This window comes from Brassica rapa, chromosome A01, assembly GCF_000309985.2.
Source record: "Brassica rapa cultivar Chiifu-401-42 chromosome A01, CAAS_Brap_v3.01, whole genome shotgun sequence".
Lineage (NCBI taxonomy): Eukaryota > Viridiplantae > Streptophyta > Magnoliopsida > Brassicales > Brassicaceae > Brassica > Brassica rapa.
Genome location: NC_024795.2, coordinates 9489789 through 9517651, shown reverse-complemented (window position 1 = coordinate 9517651; position 27863 = coordinate 9489789). Strand labels below are relative to the sequence as shown.

The following is a 27863-nucleotide window of genomic DNA, read 5'->3' as shown; positions in this document are numbered from 1 at the left end:
TTCTATAAACAAATAAAAAAACTATTTTATTATGTTTACCTAAATTAAGTGAAATAGAAAGAATTTTCTATTTAGTAAAATAATTATACGATGTGAAAAATTAAGTGACAATATATATAATACGTTTTAATTATTTTGATTTAAATTATTATTTTGTTCGCGTAAACTATGTCTTTAATCTAAAAATAAAAACCTAAATTCTCTGGCGGCGATTTTTCCTCTCCCCCTCTAGAGTACCATTTTCAACTTTCTCCTCAGATCTGAGGTTTTCTCCGGTCCGGCACTCCTTGCCGGTGCTGTGAGAGGGTCTCCTCTTATCCTTTTCAAGTTTAATTTGTTCTTAGGTGTTTGGTCTTCAACGATGCTGGATTAAGGAGATATAGTTTCTGTTTGTTATGGTTGCGGTATAACCTTCCGACAAAGGTTTCTACTTTGTATCGGGTGCTGTTGGGTTTTGTTGTTAGTCTGTGCTACAAGTTTCCCTTCATCTGTTTTGGAGGTGGTTATTTCGATTGGTGTGAGGCTCTGGCGTCTTGTGTGTTGGTCTGATCTCGTGCGGGATGTATGGCCTCTCATTTCCTCCCCTGAAGATGATGGATCCAGTTCCGGTTGTACTGAAAGGATCATGTTGGTGGGGCTTCTGTTGTTATGTTCATGATGTGTAGTCATATCAAAGACTTGTGGAGAGCTCATTCTCATCGGTGGTTCGGCCACTGGAGAAGTGGTGCTTCTTTTGGTATTGTCAGGTTGTGAAGTCGCACGTGAAGAGCCCATTCACAGTCCAATAGCATATCTTTTTTGGATATGGAGATGGCTCTACATCGACGGTTTTTATTGCAATCAGGACGGTTTGGTTTTCTCTTGATCTGATTGTGTTTTCAGTCTCTAGTGTTCTCGTTATTTTATTTTGTCAACTCATATACTTTAGAGTTTGAGTTGTCATGATTGGTTTGTCCTTGAGTCTGTAGCTCTTGCATGCGAAAAGCAACCCATTCTTGGGTTATAGCAGTGTTGCGTTGATAGAGAGATTCTCGGTTCTCGTAGCTTCAGTAGATTGGAAGCTTTTTAACGAGACTTGCAGAGTTCCCTAACCATTGGTTGATTGGAAAGAGTGAAAATGGTAATCTAACACTCTGGTGGTTTTCAATTCAGCTGGTTTTCACCTTGACTAAGATCTCTGAACTATGGAAGTTTGAGGTTTATTAGTTTCTCCAATTTGAATGGTGCCTATTGGTATCGATCTATTTTTATTACTAACAGTTTTTCCTTCTTTGTACTTTTTCGTACTGGTGCGTTTCTGCAGGTCTTGTTTATGTAAGACCAGTTTGGTCAAAAACTCTATAATGGAATGAATGATTACGCGTTAAAAAAAACTATGTCTTTAAATTATGTGTTTGGCTACGTAGTTTTTACTGATTGAAACTAGGATAAAAAAAACATGCTAAACTAAAATTTTAACCATATGCAAAATCCGTTTATTTTACATTTTGATTTTTATAATTGGTACAAAGTTAATATTGATTAACTAATAAATAAAAATCTGTAATATTATTATTATTGTAATATAATTAATGATGTAATGTATTGTTAAGGTAATATAATTAATGAAGTTGTTAAATTGAGTGAAAATAAAATGATAATTAATGTAATAATTTGTTGGAAAAAAGATTAGTTCTATTTGTACTTCAGTTTTAATACTCCCTCTGTTTCATATTGAGCGTCGTTTTGGATTTGTGCACACAGAGCAAGGAAACCATTAATTTTGTATATTTTCTATATAAAAACACAATTACCTATACACCAAACCATATTTCAACCAATAACAAACATAAATTGTTAATTAAAATTAATAAATTTTGCATTAAAAGTCGAAATGACACTTATTTTGTAATGAAAAAAAATTCTCTACAACGACACTTGATATGAAACGGAAGAAGTTATATAGATATAATTTGGAGATTGTATACAAAGAAAGCGTGAAGATTTATAATTTTCATATATTATTGGTTTTAGTTCTAAATGATAGATAAACTTTTTGTCCAGTTCGTGAAGAAGAATCAAAACTCATTATGCCTGCTTGATTTTGCCAAGCTATGTAAGACGTACTCGTCTTTTAGGATCAAACTCTTAATGCCTGGGTGTTTAGTATCAGAAAAGTAGACTTTGCAACCTAAACCAACATCAATATTTTATCCAACTCTCCTAAGATTCCTTGGTTGCCACTTTGATATTTGTCACCCTCGATTGACAAAACTGTTAGTACTGTGATTTGGCTGTAATTTTCAAAATGGTAAATATGGGATGACTTCACAATTTTTTACTTATTTATTTAAATGTCAATATCGAGTTTTACATGTAAACTGAATTTATTGTGAGAAAGTTCCACCTCACGGGTTCATTACAGAATCTAAAACAGCTTTGCTTTTTCTTTTCGTTGATTTCACATGAAATTGTGTGGACACATTGCGAGCATCTGAGACGGAATGGATACATAATAAAATTCTGTAACAGAACAATTTGGCCCATAACAAGAATTTTTTACATATAGATATTTTACCTCATTCTAATTATAGTACAACACATTTATCATTTGAGACATATTTTTTTTTGTCAAAAAGATTCATATGATCATAAACTAAAGAAAATCTTTTTCTTCTTCTTATTTCATTTTATTATTATTTTTATTTTACTTTATGTTTTCATTCATTTTTATCTCAAATTCTAAAATATATTACACAAAAATAATTGTCATAATAAACTACAAATAAAATTATTTATTTTTAAGATCTATTTTCATATATATATTATATATATATATATATATATATATATATATATTACTGTGTAAACAAAATTAACTGTGAGCATGAACACTAAATCGTGGATAACATAATTATAAATTAGTTGTGGATATGAACATTTTAACAGAATTATAAACTAGTTATGGAAACATGAACAATATTCATTTGATTCCATTCATCATCCCGGGATCTAAATTCAAATCTAATCAAATTTGCATCCATCCACATCATGACAAAGCGCATATCCCTTAGATCAAAAATCTATGACATGCAAGATCTATTACTCTCCGACAGAAGGTAAACGCTTTTTGATTTTCTCTCTGCTCATACTCACAGTATCATCTATTTCTTATCTTGATTGAAGTTTAATTGCATATAATTTATCAAAGAAGTTAGGTATGGACACAATCTTTTTTTTTTTGGTGAGGGTTTTTGATTACAATTCACGTTTTGTAGCATCGTTTTAGTAACATAAGTCCATGTCCACGTATTGTTGTATAGTTTTATGGAATCAAAACATAGAGTTTGTCCATATTATCTATTATAAACCCGCTCACATCGTATATCTACACATTACTCATCACTCATTTACACATGATCCGTCCATAAATCACCCAACCACGCATTATACGTCAACAAATCACCAATTCACATATTACATGAGTATTTACAAGTGTCGTGTTTATTAAAGACAAAATTATCCACAATCTGTCGTTAGTCCACAACAATACATGGACATAGAAAAAGTAGATCACATGTAAAAAGTGTTTTTATGTGTAATAGAATGTCAAAAGGTGTCCCTTATAATCAAGAGTGCATTACTCTTTAGGACACTTTTTTATCTTTTTTGACACTTTAGAACACAATCTGCTGGAGGCACACTTTCAAGGAATCCAAGGGAGATGTTGGACATAAATGCCCCTTTGTCCAACGAAAGTACAAAGAAAAATATATTTGTTTTTATTCAGTTTAGTTTGTAGGCAGAATAGTTAGTTTCTTTTTTTAGTTAGGACTTACCTTCCGACATTAATATTTTATTTGTTTTTATTTGTTCTTTTTCAGTTTTTTTTCATTGTTTTATTTTACAGCAAAGTTCTTATTGTTTGTTTTTTATCAAAGTTTAAGATATTTGAAGAAAATATAATCATCACAGTAAATTGTAATTTGTTTTTCTCTATATTTTAACATCCATATTCATATATATATATATTTTATATATATTAACAATTATATAAAAAAATGTATGGACATAAAAACTATGGACGGAAAATTGTGGACAAGTAAGAAAAATACATGAAAAAAAAGATGTGGACATGGATAGATACAAAAATATAAAAAATCTTTTAAGAAGTTTCATGGATGTGTTTTCGTTGATAACATTCTTATATTCTCAATCATCTATAAAAATGTGGATATGGACACTTAGATAATAGAGTTATAAACTATATGTGGATATAGACATCAAAGCTGGACACATACACTAAAACGTTCATATCCATACTTTCCCCAAGTTTGGTCTATAGTAATTACATATGTTGACATAGATATGAAATACAAGACCAAGTGAAAGTAGATAAACCACGTTTTGGAGTCTGGATAGGAGGTGTTGAGCTGCATCATCCATAGACTCTTAATGGGTGGAAACAAGATTGATGTTTAGGACGTTGTTGTTGTGAACTACGTCATAGACTCTTGATGTGGTCATGTAGTTAAAATATCTTGCTGCATTATCCATGAATTCTTGCTGTGGTCATGTCAAGTATATCTTGCTGCATTATCCATGAATTCTTGCTGTGGTCATGTCAAGTTTTATCCAAAAATCCATCTAGTCATATAATCAAATTATCGATTCAGAGCACTAGTTGTGGAAGACCATAACAAAGATAAATAAAGAATTGTTTTAATTAAAATCAGAGACTTTTACTTCTCAGATCTCTGATACAAAGAAGAAGTGTTCAACATTTAAATCTCAGAAAGATTCTGATAAAGAAAGGAAGTGAAATTAGAATATGTAAATGTCAAAATTGAGCTCTTTGTTGAAAAAGAAATGAAGCTAACCTTCACACCACGAGAGCTTGTCGTCTTCTTTTCCACAATAGAGGCATGACCTGTTCGTCGCCGCGTTTCTCCGCACCGGAGCTCAGATCTGCTGGCCGTCATGTCATCCTCTCCACAACGGAGCTTGGACATGCTCGCCGTCACGTTGCCCTCTCCACACTGGAGCTCTCAGATCTGCTCATTATCTCTCCCATCCACAAAATCTCAGAAATTTCGATCCAATTGGAAAATTACAACACAAACAAGAAAAACATAAAAAGTTAGGGATTTCGAAAACTCTTTAAAGTCAAAAAGAGTTAAAGAATTCAAAATATAAACCTCTGTTGTCGATCTGCGGTGAAGAAGGTTGACTATTGAGGTTCCCTTTCTTCTTCGACTTCGATTTCACCATGGTTTCTCGAAGCTGGACGAGGTTCGGGGATAGATGATGAAAGGGGATCGTTGCAATTAGGTTTTGAGAAACTATGAAAGTGATTTCAATTTTTTGTCTCAAAAATATGAGAGATAATGGATTAATTGTATTTTGAATTTTATTATATTTCTTTAATTGAGATGTGTGTCCAATTGGATATATTGTTGTTTTATTTTAAAAAAAAAGTTAGCTACGAAAGAAAGAATGTTAAGAAGAAACAATATTGGGAGTATAAGAGACAATCACCACAGAGAAAGTGTACCTCCAGCAACATGTGTTTGATTGTGTAAATTGAAAGTGAAAATGTGTCTTAAAACATAAAAATTTCTATAATCAACTCCCATGACAATAGACCCATGAGCCATGTAGTTTTGGATCAAAGAAAAGGGTCATTCAAGTTAAAAAAAAAAACGAACTTTTCTAAAAAGAATCTGCCGGTTGAAACGCCATGTTGCCGACGAATAGTATTTTACCGACACATGCTGTTAGCTTTTCTTCATAATCGTTACTATTAACGTTTATATTACTGATGTCACATTCATGTTTCGCTCTTTTGAATTTTCCTGTTGCAGTAGTTGTATTAACCAATGAAAATATCAAACTTTTTCTTATAAAAGAATATGCTATATAAAATAACAAGGACGACTATCTTGTTGTACGTACTGTATAACATAACTATACAACTTTTCCAACTACTACGTACATGATAAAATATATAGCTCAAGAAACGTTAGATTCTTTCATCCAATGAACCGAAAATATACATTTAGTTGTTACCTACACACGTTATACATGAAGTAACAAGTGCATTATCTATTCAAATCTAAAATTTCAAGAGCTATTTTGTTGCAGCTGAATTTCAAGATATAACGTTAGAGTTAATCTATACATTGAATTCATCAATACCAACCTTTATTTTTTTAAACTAGCAGATTTTCATAGAAAAAGACTCTTAAAAACTGGAATATAACACTTGGGAAATGGTTTATATTTGATCAAAGAAAAAAAAACACTTGGGAATAAGGAAAAACATACAAATACAATGGATCCGTTTCACCTTTTCCGAGTTTTTCGAAGAGACAAGTTGACAAAAAATAAAAACAAAATCAATTTTAATTTTCTCTAAGATTTAAAATAAAGAAAAAGATCAAAATAGCACTAAATCAAGTTTTTGTTCCCAAACTAGCACTCAAGGCCAAAAGTCACAAAAATAGCACTCAAAGGATGGGGTTTAGGGTTTATAATTTAGGGTTTAGGGTTTAGAGTTTAAGTTTTAGGGTTTAGAGTTGAGAAGTGAGGTTTTGGGGATAAGATTTCAAATTTTGAAAAATAAAAAAATTTAAATTTTTCAAAAGATAAAATGCTATTTTGGTCATTTTAATTTTTGAGTGCTATTTTTGTGATATAAACTTAGAAATGTGTTATTTTGGAGATTTGCCATTTAAAATACAGTATTCAATATTTATTTGGTGAAAAAGGTTAAAAAGCAATAAATAAAGCAACGGATGTGATCGCATAAGCTCGGTGAATTAAGATCCAATCAACGGCCCCACATTCATCACACACACACTCTCTCTCCAAACAACAACAGAAATAGAAGTAGCCACCGGCGAGAGCGACGGGGGAACAACAGAACGGTGACTTACGACAACTTAAAGCTTAACCCATTAATACAACAAAAGGTCTTTCTCTTTCCTTTCTAATCTCTGTCTGCATGTTCTTCTCTGATTAAACTCTAAAAATCTGGAATTTGTTTTTTCATTCACCTAAAGTTTCAGTCTTTATTATATCTTTTTACTCACTGATAGTGTTTGTTGTTCAGCTCAAAAATCACTGAATAAAATAAAATAAAAATGGTGGGGGAGATGACAAACGGTGGAAGAATCCGGCAATCGTTTCCCGGAGCTAGAGATCTGACGAGCACTGAAGGATCTGAGTATGGTCCCGTTGAGTTCACCAGAGAAGACGTTGACGCTCTTCTTCATGAGCGAATCAAGTACAAGAGCAAGTACAACTATAAGGTCTCTCTCTCTTTTTTAGATCTCTCAGTTTCATGCAATTTTACTAAAACAAGTCTATCTATCAATTATCAAAAGGGTTTGTAGTTCAGTCTTAGTTGCTTAATCTATAAGTGTTATGCTTGGTTTTGCAGGAGAGATGCGAGAATACTATGGACTATGTGAAAAGGCTTAGGCTTTGCATTCGATGGTTTCAAGAACTCGAGTTAGACTATGCGTTTGAGCAAGAGAAGTTGAAGAACGCTATGGAGTTGAACGAGAAGCATTGTGCAGACTTGGGTGTGTTGCAGAGCTGGTTCTTATTATGGACATTTGGGATTTAACAAAAAAAAAAGAAAACTTAACGTGTATGCATTTGCTTGCAGAGGTTAGTTTGAAAGAGAAGGAAGTGGAGCTGAACTTGGTTATCCATGAGCTGAGGAAGAATTTTTCTTCTGTTCAGGTGCAACTTGCCAAAGAACAAGCTGAGAAATTGGTAAGAAATGTCTAGATTCTGGTTAAAAGTTCATCTTTTGTGGTTTTCTAAGTTGGTTTTATTCTGGTTAAGGCTGCAACTGGTTCGCTTGAAAAAGAGAAAGAAGCAAGACTTGCTGTTGAAAAGTTGCAAGCTGCTCTCACAGAAGAGCTGGGGAAAACGCAAGGAGACCTTCAAACAGCTAACCAAAGGGTGAGGAATCTCTGAAAGTTTCGAATTGAGAAATGGTTTGTTATAGCTGACACTGAATGTTTTTCCCTTCTGTGTTTCAGATTCAAGCTGTGAATGACATGTACAAACTCTTGCAAGAGTATAACTCAAGCTTGCAACTCTACAATAGCAAGATCCAAGGTGATCTTGATGAAGCCCATGAAACTATAAAGCGAGGAGAGAAAGAACGGACTGGCATTGTAGAAAATATTGGCAACTTAAAGGGTCAATTCAAAGCACTGCAAGATCAGCTTGCTGCCTCCAAGGTGTCTCAAGAAGATATCATGAAGCAAAAAGATGAACTGGTGAATGAAATTGTAAGTCTCAAGGTGGAGATTCAGCAGGTCAAGGATGACCGTGACCGCCATATTACAGAAGTTAAAAATCTGCAAGCTGAAGCAACCAAGCAAAATGACTTCAAAGGAACCATAAACGAGCTTGAGGTTTGTTTTCATCCTTGAATGCACTTCTGTATGCTCTAAAAATAATCTAAATGACTAATGTAATCTTGTTTCTCCAGAGTAAGTGTTCTTCTCAAAATAAGGAGCTACAAGAGTTGCAGGATCAGTTAGCAGCTTCTGAGAGGAAACTGCAGGTCTCATCACATTCTTGAGTTCAACACATTTAAATGAATATTTATATGAAAATGTTTTCAATTCTTATTTTATATTTGTTCATTTTGGTTAGGTGGCGGATTTGTCTACCTTTGAGAAAATGAACGAGTTTGAAGAGCAAAAGGAAAGCATTCTCGAGCTGAAAGCTCGCTTAGAAAAAGCTGAACTTAAACTCATCGAAGGAGAAAAGCTACGGAAGAAGTTGCACAATACCATACAGGTTAAAATGTTTGTACATTTCCCTTGTGTGTGAAATGTTGAGTTAACTTGGCTGATTCTGAAACATTTTAAATGTTGCAGGAGCTGAAGGGAAACATACGCGTATTCTGTAGGGTTAGACCTCTATTATCGGGTGAGAATTCTAGTGAGGAGGCCAAAACCATTTCCTACCCTACATCTCTGGAAGCACTTGGTCGTGGCATTGACTTGATGCAAAATGGTATGATAAAATTTGGATTCTTGAAATAACAAAAGAAGAAAGAGACTCATTTGATGTTCTGCTATGGACAGGGCAAAAGCATTGCTTCACATTTGATAAGGTTTTTGTACCGAATGCATCACAAGAAGATATCTTTGTAGAGATTTCTCAGCTTGTTCAGAGTGCTCTTGATGGTTACAAGGTACTTATACATTCTCTATCTGCTCATTTTCATACATTGTCTAACCAGTTAATCAAGCTACAGAATAATAATAATAATTATAATGCTATGTTTCACTGTATATTCTTGGACTGAGGCTGATATTAAAACATTTTCAGGTTTGCATTTTCGCATATGGACAAACGGGATCTGGAAAAACATATACAATGATGGGCAGGCCAGGGAACCCTGAGGAAAAAGGACTGATTCCTCGATGTTTGGAGCAAATATTTCAAACGAGGCAGTCTCTTCGATCACAGGGTTGGAAGTATGAGTTGCAGGTAACAAATCTCCTAGAGACTTAGAGATAGATAGTGTACATATTGATTCTGTTATGTGTTTATATGATAGGTGTCTATGTTGGAAATATACAACGAAACAATTAGAGATCTCTTGTCAACAAACAAGGAAGCTGTGAGAGCAGACAATGGCGTTTCTCCTCAGAAGTATGCAATCAAACATGATGCTAGTGGGAACACACATGTTGTGGAGCTTACTGTTGTTGATGTTAGAAGCAGCAGAGAGGTTTCTTTCCTCTTGGATCATGCAGCTCGGAACAGGCAAGTATCTGTTTTGAAGAATTGTTCATCTTTGAGAGAAGCTGCTAATGATGCAAACTGTTTCTTTACAATTTTGTACAGGTCTGTAGGGAAAACTGCGATGAATGAGCAATCATCTAGAAGCCATTTCGTCTTCACATTAAGAATCACTGGTTTTAACGAGGTACTAATTGAGTTTCTTACTGGAACAATATGATTTAAAAGTATTGTTTTTGGTTTCACCTAAACCAAAGCTGTTTGTTTTTCTTACAGAGCACAGAACAACAAGTACAAGGTGTCTTGAACTTGATTGATCTTGCCGGTAGTGAGCGTTTATCTAAGAGCGGATCAACCGGTGATAGACTTAAAGAAACTCAAGTAATGTCTCAAGAAAATAACTAAAACAATACATTCTTTAGAGACACCTCATGAATAATGATTTCTTTTCAATCTAACGCAGGCAATCAACAAGAGTTTATCCTCTCTAGGTGATGTCATATTCGCCTTAGCCAAGAAAGAAGATCACGTACCCTTCAGAAACTCGAAGCTCACTTATCTTCTTCAGGTAAAGAAACAAAATTATATGATCATTTCACCATCTTATCATATGTTCGAACAGAAATGATATTTTGTCGAATTCTGTTATCAGCCATGCTTAGGTGGAGACTCGAAGACGCTAATGTTTGTTAACATCACACCGGAACCTTCCTCAACTGGTGAGTCTCTGTGCTCCCTTAGATTCGCAGCAAGAGTGAATGCATGTGAGATTGGAACTGCACACCGTCAAGTTAACAACAGGCCGTTGGATAATCGTTTGAGTCTTGGATGAGATTTTCTACTCCGAATCCAGAAAACAAGAGAGAAAAAGTTATGTTGATACCTAAACGTGGTCATTACTTGACTTGATGTTGGTGCTTAATCTGTATATAACGTGTATTAACCTTAAGTGTTGTCTGTTTTGTCTATGTGTGGACAAAAACATATTAATGTTCTAAAATCTTGAATAGACAAGCATTAGATAAACAATATTACATTAATCATACTATATTTGTTTTTGTTTTTGTTTTGTTTTTAATCAAAAATCATACTATATTTGTTAAGTGATTTTTTTCTATTCATATGCTAAGTACTCTTTAGTACTGTTTATTTTTTTATTTTTTTATCAACAACATTACAGACTCATATTGACTCTGTAAACTACACCGGTAGATATTGATCCATGTGAACGACGAAAGACGTTTGTTTCCTGACATTACGTGCTAGATTATCCGCCTATTCGTTAGTACTGTTTAAAAACATAGATAATATAACAAATGAAAATTGTTTGGTAACATATCAGATTAAATATTTTTTTTATTTACACATTTAGTTATTCTATTTATAATAAAATAATTATTTTTTGTATTTTTTATTTACAGATTCTGCCACTGCATTAAATATCAATTTAAATACATAATACTAAAATAGAAGTTACAACTTCTTTTGATGTGATATTTTTTAAAAAATAGACTATCCCTAGAAAATCTCTTAAATGTATTTTTATATATATACTACTATAACCATATCTTTTTAATGTTCTCAGATATATTTTCCTCATTTTAATGATATTTAGATCTTTTCTTATTTGGTACAGTTTAATCATTTTATATTTATTTTACTATTTAATCATCTTAAAAATATTAAAAAATATTTACCTACAATATGTCGGTTTCTCTCACAAATCATTTCCTTATAGTCACATAAAGTAATCTATATTATTAATCATATTAAAAGAAAATTACTATATTTAACTAAGTATGATAAGTTATATAAAATGATAAGTTAATATATATTATATTTATAAAACTAAAACCTTTATTATACAAAATTATGACATGTTAGTAGAAGGAGTTAATATTAGTAAACTATATAATACATCCAAAAAAATAAACATATCTCAAAATTTTATATACATAATATTAATATATTATTTAAAATGAATAAATATAAAACTTTCTAAAAGATAATACATCACTTTGAAGCGCGGATAAGAAATTAGCATATGCTAACTACAAAACATTATTCAAATATGTTATTTCAGACATATATTAATTTTTTTAGCAATAAAATATAAATATATATAATAAATGTGACAAATTAATGTGATGGTTTGTAACAATTAGTTAAATTACAATTTGTAAAATATAAAATTATAGTATTTGAAATAGTTATATAATTATTTTAATATATGATTAACATTAAAAATATATACCAATATTAATGATATAAAATAAATATATATGTATTAAACTAAAAATAAATACCCGCGCAACTGCGCGGATTGAAGTCTAGTTAATTAATTACAATGGTTATTGTTTTTTCTGTGGTGAAAATAAAAACACAAACTAAAATATGTACTATATATTATATAAAACAGTTTTTAAATATAGTATTACCTTATTTAGTTTAGTCAAAAATATAAAAATTTCTAGCGTTCAATTTTTGAGAAAATAAAATATCATAAAATTAATAATAATTCATAGAAAACTAATGCAAAAAATTAAAAAAATTATCATGTTGTTTCATTTTAAAATAAAATAACAAAAAACAGGTTAATGTACGAATAGTACAATTACATCAAATTGTATCAAGTTACAATTTTTAATATAATATTATGTACAAATAAAAAAATTATCATCAAAAATCTATATTGTAAAATAATATATTTTACTCTATTTGTAAACATAAAAAATATGCATGAGATTTGTTTTTAAAACTAGCAGTTTATGAGTTTACGTTGAACACAAGTTAAATCAAACATCCGCGCGGGTGCGCGTATCAAGTTCTAGTTTAATTTAAACTGTATATATTTATATTACCGCTCAACGTTATTTTTTTACTAAAGATGCTTTAAAACATAGGAAATCCCTCATATATTAAAAGAGAAGCATGTCATTTAATGCTTTCACACTAAGAAAGCAATAAATAATTATGATTGATTATAAATTAAGAAAATTGGGGTAAAATGTACCACACACAAAGTCGGATCTTTAGTTATGTCAAATATTGTTTTTCTTTACAGAGTTTTCATATCATACCAAAAATACGAAACATAATCAGATTGCAAGAAAAAATCAGACATCAGAAAAATTAAAAAAAAAAAGAAAAAAATTCGTGAAATCGATTGAAAATTAGAATTCATGTGCTGAGTGAAGAGATCACATTATTTTCCAAGAAACTCTAATACTTTTCACTCGATTGTATCGTGTTTTTATTATATTTACCAAGAATTGTTTATAAGAAAACACATGTTATTGGTTTTAGGATATATCAATTTTGCAACATACTCAATATTGACATGATTCTCAACTATTTTTATTGGTATTTTTAAATTATAGTCCAATAATTATGTATGTTAAATAAACCGAGAATATTTGTTTTACATTTATTTTATTTTGCTTTATATTTGTAGAAAAATAATAAGTCTGAGTAAAACATCTAGGTCCAAAGAACCAAACTGAACTAGATTTGAAAGCAATACTAAACACAAACTAAAACTGATTAAGTACTCACATGGATCTAAAAGTTTAATATCCACATAATCAGATCCGAAACTGATCCAAATTAAAAGTTTGGATACCAAAAATATCTAAATAACAATTATATATTTAAATATTTTTACTATTTTAAATTTTATACCTATTAGATTTTCAAAAATATGAAAATATCTAAATATTATCCATATAATCACAAGTAAATATGTAAAATAGCATAAAATGTTCAAAATACTGAAAATATTTATTTGTTCTCCATCCAAATATTTAAATTGAACTAGTTTTTATGTAAATTTAAATATTTAGTCTTACATTTTTCAAAAGTTTATGTTTTACTTTATTTTAATATTAAGTATATTTGGATTTTTGTTAAAATATACATAATTAGAATTAGTATCCAAACTTAAATCCGAACCGCACTCGCAATGATTCGAACCAAATCCAAGCTAAAATTTGAAATTTGTATATATCCGATTTGATTTAAATTTCTAATCTTAAAATTTCAAAATCTGAATATTTTAACTGAATCCTAACGGATATATGAATGTTCATCCCCAGAAAAAACTATACAACAAATTCCTTAGCGCACCATATAATAAATTATCTAATAAAATATTTAACATCCATATGCGCGGATTACTACGTAGTCGTTGTTAGTATCGTTGGTCTTGAAGGCTTAATTAATTAGACATTTAGTCTATCACATGTTCATTAGACAACTGCTTCATTTTGGATAAGATTAATTTGTTTTTCTTTGGGTCGTATCTGTCGTTAATTATCACTTTTTAGGAAGTAGCAAGAGTGAAAAAACTTCTCTTTTATTACCGTCTACGGAGTAGTTCTTATTACATTAGCCTCAAACTTTTTAACGTACATTATTTATGGAACACACACCATGATTATGTAGTGTTAACATACATCAACAAACACATTCATCACCGTGGTATATACACTCTCGAGGGTTTCGTTTGGAACCTAGTAGTAGGGCCCAGGCGTGGTCTTCTGGAAGGGACAAATGCTAACTTGCGGGATGTTGCAAACTCTAGGTAAGTGCGTAGCGGTCTCGTAGATACGGCTCACTACTTGCTGCATTTGCTGTCCCTGCTGTCCCTGCATTTGTCCCTGTTGTCGAACCTGCTGTTTAACGGCTTTGGATGCTCCTTTCAAGGTTGGGCAAACGCAAAGTGGCTCTTCCTGGTGGAGCTCGTTGCAGCACTGCTGGAGTAGTGGCGGCCTCTGTTGTGGGCCCTGGGGGTTCTCCATGTCATCTTCAAAATCAAACTCACCATCGAGGGTCCAGCTAGGACCACTACCGGACTGCATTGCCTGCTTGTGGAGCCATTGTTGGCAAGCTTTCAGGTGTTGTGCTTGCTGAAACTCCTTCCTACATTTTGGAATCCTAAATGGGCCGGCTGGGTTTGTGGCATCTTCATCGACTTCCACAACCGTCCTGTAGACGGAGGCATTGGTGAGAAGGAAGAAAAAGGCGAGAGTTGCCGAGACGAGGAAGAGCTTGTTCGCCATTTGTGTATGTTTTTAACTTTGTTTGTTATGATGAGTTTTGGTTTGAGTAAAGAGTGAAGCTGATAAGTTAATTTATAGGTGAGAATGGAGATTTGCATGGCGATCACGTGTAATAATGCATGCATTTGTGTGTGCTGTGAGAGAGAAGCTCTTAGGTGTTTGAAGTGAGTGACAAATGACGAACAAAAACAGTCGTCCGCATCTGCATGCTATGTGTGATGTGTAGCTCATGTCCTGGCGTAACATCTTATGAACGATATTTTTCAAAAAGAAGCTAACTTCATAAAATAAAAAACCTTCAGTAAGTGGGATGACAGTCTATATACTTTGGAGGTAGTGCGGGGGCGGTTGAAAATATATATTGGGAGCTTAATGAGAATTCAGTAATAGTATAGAAGATCTATTGTATGGTGAAAATTAAATGTGTCTCGTAGACTCGTACAATATGTAATAAATGCAGTAGAGCCTCTAGTGTATGGACGAATGTATGGGTGCAAATGCAAATTATGCAATTGTACCCACTATTTTTTCTAAAAAGAAATATTTTTTTTTTGGTAAAATGTTAAATTGAAAAGATATATTTTCTAAAACATTGTTAAAATCTAACAAAAATAGGCAAAATTAACCTAGCAACCAGTATTTTGTTGGTTTGCCCCCTCTGCTTTCACCATTTTTTTGTTCTTCTTCTTACATTTACTTCAATGAATGTTCAAATTTATTTGATTTAAAACATTTACTTCTATGCTTTCTGCCATTACGTTCACGCCAAATAGTGTGTACACCACCAGAGCCGAGCCTGCGGACAGTTTTATTAAATTTTATTTTTTTTGAACAAAGTTCGATAGTTTTGTTTTGTGATCGCGTCTTCAACGTTTTATTAAACTTTTGAATGAAGCCTTCATGCTTTATAGGAGCTCCACTAAAAAATAATATATATGTATATGTATTTTTATTTTTGGTATAATAACATATAAATATTAGCTGTGAAATAAATACTGAATGAAATTTTGAGTTGACAAAAATGATAAAATATATTATTTATAAACTTTATAAAAATATTAATTATCAGGGCCCCGAAAATCTCAAAATCGGCTGGACACCACTGCTTGAAACATGTATCACAAAATGAAGAGAATGGTTATGTCCCAACCATCATCCACCAAGAGTTGAACAATATATAGTATTAGGTATTTAGCATTATTAAAGATATAGATGATCAATGATAAAGAAATTTACTACCTTTGCTATCAAAGTACTGTTTATAAGTAAAGGCAACATCAGTATATTTGCAGGAATTTAGTGGATACATGAGATTGACAGATGCATGGTGATCTAAAAGAGTTTGTTAGTATTTTTGTTTTTTTAGAAAGGAAGAGTTTCCAAGTACTTTTGCAAAAAATATAAAATAAAAGAGTTTAGAAGTATTTGACTATACCAGATTTCAGTCATTGATTGATCCCAGTGGATGATTTTTTATTATTGGCCCCGAATGCTTATATTAACACTAGTTGTTTGTCCGCGCGAACGATGATATTTATTTTATTGATGGTGTTAAATCTTTTATTAATATAGCTTAAAATATTAGATGGTTAACTAATGTGATATCTTTAAAAAATTTGTTTATAAGTTTCTTGGTAAAATGTTTTGGGGTTGATCAACATGTTTTTTTCCCTTGTGACCATCATGTTTGTTTCGTTTTTTGATATACAATAATTTTAGAGTAGCTGTTTTTCCATCCCATAATTTCAACCACACAAATGTGGATCTGCTTCATTTTTGTTATAAATTTTTTTCTATTTTAAACTTGTTCAAGTGTAAGGTTATGTCCACCTCATTTTTTTTGTCGATGAAAGGAACATATCTGTTCAACTGTGATGACTTCGGTAGCGTAGGAGGTATAGTGGAAGTTTTTGTGCACGTTAATGCCGTGGGTGAAGGTGCTGAGTTCTTTTTGGCTCTGCTGCACACTCTGTTTTATTGTATGTGGCTCTGTTCAAATATATGAAATGATCCAGTTTGGGGAGGGGGGAAGGTTATGTCCACCTCCTTCACTCTGGTGTATTTGATAAACAGCGACATAACCACCAAGTTCCCATAATGCCATAACAGCCTCTGTACCCAGTTAAACCTCTAATCACCTCCAAAGCCATGGAACTAATCGAAATAGGAAGCTTTAACTTATTTTACAGTAAAGCTTAGAAGAGTCAAACCATCAAAATCCAAAAATAATTACGAAATCAGCAGAAGAAAAACTAACATGCTAAAGTCTTTTGAGTATCGTTGGCAAATTTGGGAGGTAAAATCTACACAATGCAAGTTTAAGGCCTTTTTGTTTTTCAATCTTCATCTGAGATTCTGAGCCCGACTCTTTGGAACTCGACCCATCTTGTTTACTATCTTTGAACCTTTTTTTGGGTCGAATGATCCTTTCCTCTTATCTTCTTCGTCCTCACTATATTTGCTTTCATAATTCACTTCATTCTCATCTTCTTGTGAAGCCTCACCCTCAAAATCATTGGTTCTTTTCAAAACCTCGACTTTCAGTGATGTCTTTCGATCACAACTGATCCAAGCATCTCCTAGGTAGAACTCATAAGCAAATCAAATAATAAGTATCTTCTGCACGTTTTAGGCATTTCTTTATTACCAATCTTGATCGGCTTTTAACCTTCTCTAACTTCATTGTTCTTTGCCTCGACGCCATAATATTTCCGCAAAACAATCATTATATCAAGAACCAATAAAGGTTTATTGATCTCCTCAGATTTGCAGTAGCCACTTACCATAAAATTAGAAGATGTGGCATCATGAACAACACCAGAAACTTGAGGAAACCAAATCTTGTTGACCTGACCTGTCCGGAAAACAATAAACTGTGAAAGAACATTTCCTAAAATTTTAAAGGAAAAGTCTTGCCACCATTGAAATACCGCCAACCCATTAAACTGATATAGCATCTATAAGAGCACCTGTAACGGGGGTACATGCAGGGTCCTTAGCGTTTAATCATAGGTTAGGAGGATTATAATAATAGTTGTTTGGTTAATAGGAGTAAGGATTGATACGTTAATAAGGATTTTTAGGACTTGATCCTTAGGGTACGTGGCGTGTTTTGAATGGATGGAAGGGTTTACGGTTTGGTTACGCGTAAAACATTGGTTATACTCGACCGAAGCAGAAAAAAAAATAGTCCCGACGAAGAAAGGCGATTGCTCTCGACGAAGCGAAGGCGAATCCCGCTACGAAAGACGGCGATTCCCGCGGCGAAAGACGGCGATTTGTCTCCGTCGGCTGAACAAGGTAAATCGCACCCTTCTGATGTAGATTAATCGATATAGATTAGTTTGCATGTTGAATCGATCTCGTTTGAAATTAGGGTTCGAACATAATTTGGGGGTTTGTTGCGTTTGTACTTAACGGTTTGAAAACGATACTGCTTTCATCGATTTCGGGTTCTTCTCGTTTGAAATTAGGGTTTCAATTCAGATTTGGGGCTTTTTGCGTTTGTACTAATCGGTTTGAAAACGATTTGCGTTTGTACTAATCGGTTTGAAAACGATACTGCTAGCATCGATTTGGGGTTCTTCTGGTTTGAAATTAGGGCTTCAAAAGGATTTGGGGCTTTTTGAGTTTGTATTAATTGGTTCGAAAAATATCCTTAGCGTTTCTTTCTTGCACAGTTTTGCTAGCTACAACTCAACTATCTGTTTGAGTGTATTGAGTTTATGTGTTTGTTGTTAAGGATTACAAGTAGAAGTTCAGTTTTCTGTGAGACATAAAAAAAAGCTTCCTAATTTGTTCTCTCGGATGAGCTGCAAGTTTATGATCATGTGTGTGTGTGTGTTGTTAGGATTTGTTTAGCTCTGTTCTTAATTTTTTTTTTCATTCTCTCTTATGTTTAGCTCTGTTCTTAATTTTTTTTTTCTTGCAGGTTAACGAATATGGGACAAGATTATTCATACAGCCAGCCTTTCTCATCATCAGACTCGATGGACATTACCTCCCTTCTTCAAGCAGAAGCTTAGTTGTATGCGGATGAAGGTCAGAGTAGCTACAATAATCCAGAGCCGGTTCAGTACCCACCTCAACCAGAGGCAGATGATGGAATCCCGAGGCTATGCTACTGTGGTGGTGAGCCTGTTGTTGCAACATCCTCCACTCATAAAGATCCCGGCAGGAGGTACTTCACATGCGAGAATGTGGATGATGGAGACTGCCACATCTGGAAATGGTGGGATGTTGCGGTCACAGAGGAGATGAGCGAGTTGCAGAGACAACTTAGGCTGCTTAAGGATCAAGGCAATGCGAGTGAGCATAAGCTTATGCTGCTAGAGAAGAGTGTGTTTGAGTTATCTAACCAGAAATCAGGAGTTACGCTAATGAGAGTGAGCAGAAGCTGGTGCTGTCTATTAGTTTTAATAGGTTCCGTGTTCTTGTTACTGTGTGGTGAGTATATCTCCTTGTGCTTTTCGTAGTTCATTTTTTAATATTCTGCGTGGTGAGTTCGTTGACTATTTTTTCTCTTTCTTTTCAGGATTAGCTTCAAACGAGAGTGTCTCAAAGAACCAATGTCATTACTAACAAGGTACGCCCACTTGAATAAAAGCAATTAGTCATTTAATGAAGGTGAATTGATTTCTACCGTCGTAACTCCTCGGATTTGATCGGTTATAAATGTTAGCGTTTAGAAATAGTGAACTGAAGACTCTAGCTTGCTAGGATTGTACTAACTAGTCGGATTTGATTGGTGATAAATGCTAGTTCTTTGCTTCCTATCTTCCTAACTGCTCAGATTTTAATTGCTTTAATTGAAAAAAAAAATGTAAATGGCTTACTTAAGACTCTGTGTTGCTAATAGAGCGACACAACCATTCTCTAACCATGGATAACACCACTGGTTTTGTTAACCTACTTTATAGTCAATCTCCATTTGAAATTGATTCAACACAACCTGCTGCCGAGTCCGGTTCGAAGGAGAGGAGGAAATGGTCACTGAAAGCGGATCAAATCCTCATTGGGGCTTGGCTTAACACAAGTAAAGATTATGTGGTCAGCAATGAGCAAAAAGCTAGTGCTTTTTGGAAGAGGATTGTTCAATACTACAACGCGAGCCCTTATCTGGCTGGGACTATACCTAGAGAGCTTGGGCAGTGCAAGCAGAGGTGGGCTAGGATAAATGAGCAAGTCTGCAAGTTTGTTGGGAGCTATGACGCGGCTCTTAGGGCACAGAGAAGTGGTCAAAACGATGATGATGTGATGAGAGCTGCCCAAGAGTTCTTCTTCAACGATCACGGAGTCAAGTTCAGCATGGAACATGCCTGGAGGGAGCTGAGGCATGACCAGAAATGGTGCTCCACCTATGTGACTAAGGACGGTGGGAGTCAAAAGCGCAAACCAGTCCAGGCGGAGGTTGATAGACAAGCGGAAGTGGGAGAACCAGAGGAAAGACCAGTCGGGGTCAAGGCAGCTAAAGGTGTTACCAAGAAGAAGAAGAGTGCTAGAGAAGAAGAATTGTCACAGTTACAGGGCGTGTTGGAAGTTAAAGAAAAACTCGCTAGGCATAAGTTGCTTGATCGTTTACTCGGGAAAAAAGAGCCTCTATCTGAGATGGAGACATCTCTTAAGCTCAAACTAATGTCTGAGATGCTATAAACTGATGTTAACCGTATGTTAAGTTGTGACTGTTGTTTTGTGTACTTGTTTACTATTAAACTTCGCTCACTCTTGTCTTTTGTGTTGTTGCAGGGTCATGTGAACGAAGTCACGGGTGCATTTGGTGTTGTGAAAGTCTTTTGTTGTTTAGCTCAAGTGAATCAAGTCACGAGATTCTATCTATGTACTATAAGTAGTTGTCATTTGCACGTCTTTAGCTATGTATCTCTTTCGCTTTGCTTCCTCTTCATCAGAACTTGTATCTTCTTGTTTCAGTACAACAAATTGCTTCTCTTGTAATATTTTCGTTTTAGTACAACAAGTTGCTTCTCTTGCTTGGATTTCTATCCAACGATCTCAAGTTCTGATTCTATTTAACTACAACTACATTATCTATAGGTAACACTGGTTCTCCTCTTTTATATACCGAGATTGTGTAGTATCTAAATCATTTGTAGTATATTCTTCAGTAACTTGTGTAGTATATACTTACTAAACTAGAGAATTATATAATTCATTTGAGAAACTTTGAAGTTAATCTGATCACTAAACTTGTCAAGTATATTTGAGAAATTTTAGTTCCAAAGTTAATCTGATCTCAAGTTTTGTTAAATCATTTGTAGTATATTTTTTTTGTAACAAAACTTTGGAACTAAAATATAGAACTAAAAACGTATTTTTTTTTTGGAACAAAACTTTGGAATTAAAATATACAACTAAAAACCTATTTTTAAAGGAAGGATCCCTAAAAAATGTCATCCTCTTCATCCGATGAAGTCGAAGAAAGACTGGATGAATTATTCGATGAAATCGTCGAAGATACATACAACGACATTATGGAGGGCCAAACCTATAAGCAAAGGAAACGTGCTTACATAGAACGAAACCGTGAAGCCGGACACAACCGTTTATGGAATGACTATTTCAGCGAAGAAGCGACATTCTCGACACATTTATTCAGACGTCGTTTCCGCATGAGTAAGGAATTATTCATGCGTATTGTCCATGCCCTCTCAGAGAACGTTCCTTTCTTTCGACAAAGAAGAGAAGCAACCGGGAGGTTGGGCCTGTCTCCACTACAAAAATGTATGGCAGCTGTTCGTCTGCTTGCTTATGGTTCTGGGGCTGACACGGTAGACGAATATCTTCGACTTGGAGAAAGCACGGCACTTTCGTGTCTACACCATTTCACTGAAGGAATAATACTGTTATTTGGAGATGAGTATCTACGAAGACCCACACCAGAGGATCTTCAACGACTCCTCGATATTGGAGAGAAGCGCGGGTTTCCCGGGATGGTAGGAAGCATTGACTGTATGCATTAGGAGTGGAAGAATTGCCCAACCGCTTGGAAAGGGCAGTACGCACGTGGATCAGGAAACCCGACAATTGTCTTAGAGGCTGTGGCTTCACAAAATCTTTGGATATGGCACACCTTTTTTGGTCCTCCAGGTATCTTAAACGATATTAATGTCCTCGATCGGTCTCCTATTTTTGATGACATTTTTCAAGGCCGAGCTCCCAGGTTAGAGTATGTGGTCAACGGACACATGTATAAGTTGACTTACTACCTCACAGACGGTATATATCCCAAATAGTCAACATTTATCCAATCTATCTCGCACCCTCAAGGTCCTAAAGCAAAGTTATTTGCTAGAATTCAAGAAACAACCCGAAAAGATGTGAAACGGGCGTTTGGAGTATTACAAGTTCGATTTGCGATTGTCAAAATCCGGCTCTTTTAATGGACAAAGAAAAGATAGGGAAGATTATGAGAGCATGTATCATACTACACAATATGATTGTCGAAAATAAACGAGATGGATACATTCAATTCGATATATCTGAATTTCAAGAGGGAGACGTCACTAGAAGTTCACGGTGGATACCGACAGGCCTACAACTATTGCTAATATGCTCGGCATTCGGGATGATGTTCGCGATAAGCGTTTACATCAACGTTTGAAAAATGATTTAATTGAAAATATTTAGAACCAATTTGTTGATTGTTGGTTAATAAATATTGTATCTTTATCTTTAATAATGCAATAAATAAAAATTTTAATTTCACTTTTATAAAAAAGTTTATTATTTTTATATTCCTAAGAACTCCAAATTGGAGAACATCATTGGACTAACAATTCTGATTATGATCCTTAACTATTCAAAAAAAAGAAAATAGTTAATTAATCCTAAGGACTCCATTTGCTGGTACACTATTGCGGGTGCTCTAAACAATCCATCATCGGCATTTCCTAGAAATCAGTTCTGATCTGAATCTATAAGAAATTACATTGTAATAAAGGCTAACTTCCTCTCCAAGTGATGTTTTACCTTTCATACGGTTGTGTTGCAGTGGATATTAAGTTGGGAAGAAAGTAAGTGTGAGGCCAAAGTGGTTTGTTCCGGCTTGCAATGTTTGAACTTGTTCACCCTCTTCAAGTCAATCCTTCCTAAGATTTGCTGTTAATTTTGACCCGGCTGTTGCTCCGCGGCGATATGGAAACATCCCTTATATATTAATTGAGGAACATTTGAAAAGATGTAACCTCAATTTTGTATTAATTAAAAGAGGCTCCAATGCATAGGTGGCACTCAATTAGGTAGTCAATTACATTCAATTGAAAAATAAGTAGGTCCACATTCGATTTTTATATGTTGTTAGATACATAAATTGGTCAAACTATATGATATAATGATATGATATGATATTTTCTTTCCTTAAATAAAACCTACGGAATTACCATAAATGACTAATATATATATGACAATTAATGAGTTTAATAATAAAGATTTGATAACAATGTATATATCCTCCATCATTTTTTGTTTAATTTTATATTATTAAAATAAATTAAACAATCAAATTAGCTATAAAAATAAAATTTAGATTTTTTCGTATATGTTATATTTTGAATTTTTAAAAACGACAATAAATGACTAAAACTATTAAAATTATTATGTTAAAAATTAATGATCAATGGTTTAACATTTTTATTATAAGAAGATACACATGATTTTAAAACCATATGAGTAAAAAATATTATTTAATAATAAAATAAATATAAATATATATATTAAACACTATATACCATAAGATTACATAAATATTTTAATATTAAAACTTTCAATGAATTTTCAAGAACATTTATAAATTATAAACTTATTAAAGATTTCAGATTGAAAATTTTGTTATCGATGATTTAAATATTTTGTTATAAAACGATATGAACGATCATAGAACCGTATGATTATAAATTATTATTTAATAAATAACTATACAAAATATACTATTCCTAGAAAAATAGGTTGGTCCATCTTAACTTATATTACACTTTTTATTAAACTAACTATCGAATTGATAAATAACGTACCAAAAAATGTTTTGCACTTTCCTTAAATAAAAGCTACGAAATTACCTAATATGATTAACGTATATGTGAAAATTAATTATAATGAATAATAAATATTTGATAACAATTTTTGTATCTTAGTTCTTTTTTTAAATTTATATTATTAAAATATAATTAAAAATCACATTAAATATATAATAAAAACATTTATAATTTTTCTTATATGTTATATTTTGAATTTTTCAAAACGTCTATAAATTATTAGAAATTTGAAGATCCTCACTCTGAAAATTTTGTGATCAATAGATTATTTTTTTGTCATAATAAGTTACAAATGATCATAAAATTGTATTAATATGAACTTTTATTTAATATTATAAGAAGATACACATTATTTTAAAACCATATGAGTAAAAAATATCATTTAATAATAAAATATATATATTTATATATATATATATATATTATACTATATACCATAAGATTACATAAATATTTTAATATTAAAACTTTCAATGAATTTTCAAAAACATTTATAAATTATAAACTTATTAAAGATTTCACATTGAAAATTTTGTTATCGATGATTTAAATATTCAGTTATAAAATGATATGAATGATCATAGAGCTGTATGATTATAAATTCTCATTTAATAAATGACTATATAAAATATACTATTCTTAGAAAAATAGGTTTGTCCATCTTAACTTACATTATATTTTTTATTAAACTAACTATCGAATTGATAAATAATCTACCAAAATGTTTTTGCACTTTCCTTAATTAGAAGCTACGAAATTACCTAATATGATTAACGTATATATGAAAATTAATTATTATGAATAATAAATATTTGATAACAATTTTGGTATCTTAGTTCTTTTTTTTTATTTTATATTATTGAAAGATATTAAAAAATCACATTAAATATATAATAAAAACATTTATATTTTTTCTTATATGTTATATTTGAATTTTTCAAAACGTCTATATATTATTTAGAAATTTGAATATTCCCACTCTGAAAATTTTGTGATCAATAGATTATTTTTTTGTTATAATAAGTTACAAATGATCATAAAATATAACGCATATGAATTTTTATTTAATAAATATTCAAACTAAATAATATATATATATAAACACTAATGATTTAAAGCAACAAGATTGGCTGATCAATTTAGTCGTCCAGTTTAAATCTTTCAAAAGTATGTGAAAGACTAAAGTCAAAGTAAATATGGATTTAGAATAGTAGTTATATTTTACTAACCAAATAACGAAAAAAACCGAACCGAACCAAAACCAACCCGATATCCGGATTGAACACCCATAATCCAAACTAGAGATTGACCCGCACGTCCGTGCGGGTGTTAATTTTTACTTTCTTATAAATTGATATTTTTATTTTTCTGATATGTATTATATATTTTATATGTGTTATAATATAATTAATTGCATAAGTACTTTTAAATTTCTATACATCATAATCGAACCTAAATCAAATAGAGTAATATGATTACTTTTGGTTATTTGGTTATTTTTAGTTTAATTTGAATTCAGCATACCCGAATTGAATCGGTTAATATTCTTACTTTTCATATAAATATCCGTACCGGCGTCAAATACATTAGTTTTTAGATATTTGTAGGTTTGTATATATCAAGACTGAATTCATCTGGACCCGATTCAAAATACACATGAAAATTTTTTAATACTGAAATGAAGTCTAGTTTCAAAACTCAAAAAGCATGATAACCCAAAGAAATAACTCGTAACTGAATAGTTATCCGAATGTCCATGTCTAACCGATACATAAGTAAATTAAAAAAAACATTTGTTAACCATTTTGAATTCTTATCACAAATAGAGTGGTTTCATTCAAATATGTCGAATTATTATAGTTAATATGTAAATAATCCTGGAAAAATATTATAGTAAATATAATTAATGAGATAGTTAAAAGTGAGAAAATGAATATAAAAGATAAAATAAAAAAATTGAAAACAAATAAGTTTTGTTTTTCTTGCCACTATTATATATCATATATATGTCATCATATAATTAATCATATTTTATATGTACCATAATATAAGTAATCATATAACTAATAGTATTTTATATGTACCATCATATAAATAATCACATATATTATATTTATAAACCTAATATGAAATATAAAAACCATAATTTAAGTTGGTGTTTTAATTAAGTTTTGTATTGTATTTTTCTTATATATAGTAAAAATATTTTTTTAAATGGTTATTGGAAAATATTTTAGTAAATTGTTTTTTAAATATATATATATATATATTTTTGAATCAATTTTTTATATAAATTAGTTTTAAATTATTATTTTGATTTGAATTTTGTATAGTAATAATTAAAAGTGAGAAAAATGAATGTAAAAGATAAAATAAAAATTGAAAACAAATAATTTTTTTTTTGTACTTCTGTAATAAATTATATTAACTTATTTAGTAAATATAATAGATGAAGGGTTAGAATTGATTAACAATAGAATAAAAATCTTTTAAAAAATCAATTAAGATAAGTAAGTATTATTTTGTACTGCTATCCATGTTTCCAAACAATTCTCATTTATACTACTATCCAAGTTTCCAAACAACTCTCAAATGTACTTCAGTTTTAATAATATAGATGAAGCCAAACTATTGTTTCATTCTCCAAAATATAATAAAAATAATAACTTAATCCCGCGCAAGGCGCGGGTCTTATCCTAGTTATAAGTTATAACATCAGATCTTTAAAAACTGGTCAAAGAAGAAAGTTTTGAAAAAACCTAATAAGCGAATCATTCCAAGAATTGATATTTGTTTCTTTTTGAAGAACCTGCATCAAATTTCATAAAATAGTCAGCGTAAGATGAAAGCAAAACCTGAAAACGAATCACCGATCTACAGAGACTTTAGGTACTGCCGCTTCCAATCAAAATAAGTGGTATTAGGGGTTGAGACTGGGCCGACAAAATCACTATGTGGAGCCTTCTTAGATCTGAAGCAAAGCAAATGGTTACTGTATATCAAACCAATAAAAGAAAGTTGAAGATGAGAGATGAGGAACTAAAGAGTTACTGGTGTCTTGATGCAGCTACGAAGACCTGATTTATTAATATATATAGATTTTGGCCTATACTGTTCAGTAGACTACTATCTCATTGTGAATAGATTGATTCGTTTGGAACAAAAAAAAAATTCAATTCTTTTGATCTTTTTGGCGTATCCTTCAGTATCACTTTATTATCAAGTAGCAAGAGTAACAACAACAAAAAAACTTCTCTTTTATTACGGTCTTCAGAGTACTTCTTATTACATTGGCCTCGATCGATTTTAAAGTACATTATTTATGGAACACACACCATCACTGCGTAGTGTTAACATACATCAACAACCACACTCTTCGCCGTGGTATATACACTCCCGAGGGTTTCGTTTGGAATCTAGTAAGAGGGCCCAGGCATGGTCTTCTGGAAAGGACAAATGCTAACTTGCGGGATGTTGCAAACTTTAGGTAAGTGCGTAGCAGTCTGGTAGATACGGCTAATTACTTGCTGCAGCTGCTGTCCCTGCTGTCCCTGTTGTCCTCCTTGTTGTCGAACCTGTTGTTTAACGGCTTTGGATGCTCCTTTCAAGGTTGGGCAAACGCAGAGTGGCTCTTCCTGGTGAAGCTCGTTGCAGCACTGCTGGAGCAGCGGAGGCCTCTGCTGTGGGCCCTGGGGGTTCTCCATGTCGTCATCAAAATCGAACTCACCGTCAAGGGTCCAGCTAGGACCACTACCGGACTGCATTGCCTGCTTGTGGAGCCATTGTTGGCAAGCTCTTAGGTGTTGTGCTTGCTGAAACTCCTTCCTACATTTTGGAATCCTAAATGGGCCGGCTGGGTTTGTGGCATCTTCATCGACTTCCACAACCGTCCTGTAGACGGAGGCATTGGTGAGAAGGAAGAAAAAGGCGAGAGTTGCCGAGACGAGGAAGAGCTTGTTCGCCATTTGTGTATGTTTTTAACTTTGTTTGTTAT

The 27863-nt window shown here is 32.5% G+C and overlaps 4 protein-coding genes and 1 long non-coding RNA gene across 5 annotated transcripts; 2 read left to right on the top strand and 3 right to left on the bottom strand.

Moving 5' to 3' along the window:
• Positions 1-4064: 4064 nt before the first annotated feature.
• Positions 4065-5568, bottom strand: LOC103866936. The gene is made up of 2 exons (XR_632591.3): positions 4860-5568; positions 4065-4626 (listed from the first exon to the last, which is right to left on the bottom strand). It is a non-coding gene; the product is annotated as an uncharacterized LOC103866936 (long non-coding RNA).
• Positions 5569-6737: 1169 nt separating this feature from the next.
• On the top strand, positions 6738-10865 carry LOC103866928 (kinesin-like protein KIN-14M). The gene is made up of 16 exons (XM_009144934.3): positions 6738-6953; positions 7094-7292; positions 7424-7568; positions 7655-7764; positions 7837-7956; positions 8037-8417; positions 8495-8569; positions 8662-8808; positions 8889-9027; positions 9099-9208; positions 9346-9507; positions 9578-9786; positions 9868-9949; positions 10039-10143; positions 10226-10330; positions 10415-10865. Exons 2-16 carry the CDS (start codon positions 7125-7127, stop codon positions 10592-10594), a joined length of 2238 nt encoding a protein of 745 aa, XP_009143182.1. The 5' UTR covers positions 6738-6953; positions 7094-7124; the 3' UTR covers positions 10595-10865.
• Positions 10866-14098: 3233 nt separating this feature from the next.
• LOC103866887 (napin-like) lies at positions 14099-14881 on the bottom strand. The gene has a single exon (XM_009144891.3). The coding sequence runs from the start codon at positions 14820-14822 to the stop codon at positions 14274-14276; it is 549 nt and encodes a 182-aa protein (XP_009143139.1). The 5' UTR covers positions 14823-14881; the 3' UTR covers positions 14099-14273.
• A 6345-nt stretch (positions 14882-21226) lies between these two features.
• LOC103868541 lies at positions 21227-21799 on the top strand. The gene has a single exon (XM_009146628.1). The coding sequence runs from the start codon at positions 21227-21229 to the stop codon at positions 21797-21799; it is 573 nt and encodes a 190-aa protein (XP_009144876.1).
• A 5308-nt stretch (positions 21800-27107) lies between these two features.
• On the bottom strand, positions 27108-27857 carry LOC103866898 (napin-like). Its single transcript, XM_009144901.2, has one exon. The coding sequence runs from the start codon at positions 27832-27834 to the stop codon at positions 27286-27288; it is 549 nt and encodes a 182-aa protein (XP_009143149.2). The 5' UTR covers positions 27835-27857; the 3' UTR covers positions 27108-27285.
• Between the last annotated feature and the right edge of the window lie 6 nt (positions 27858-27863).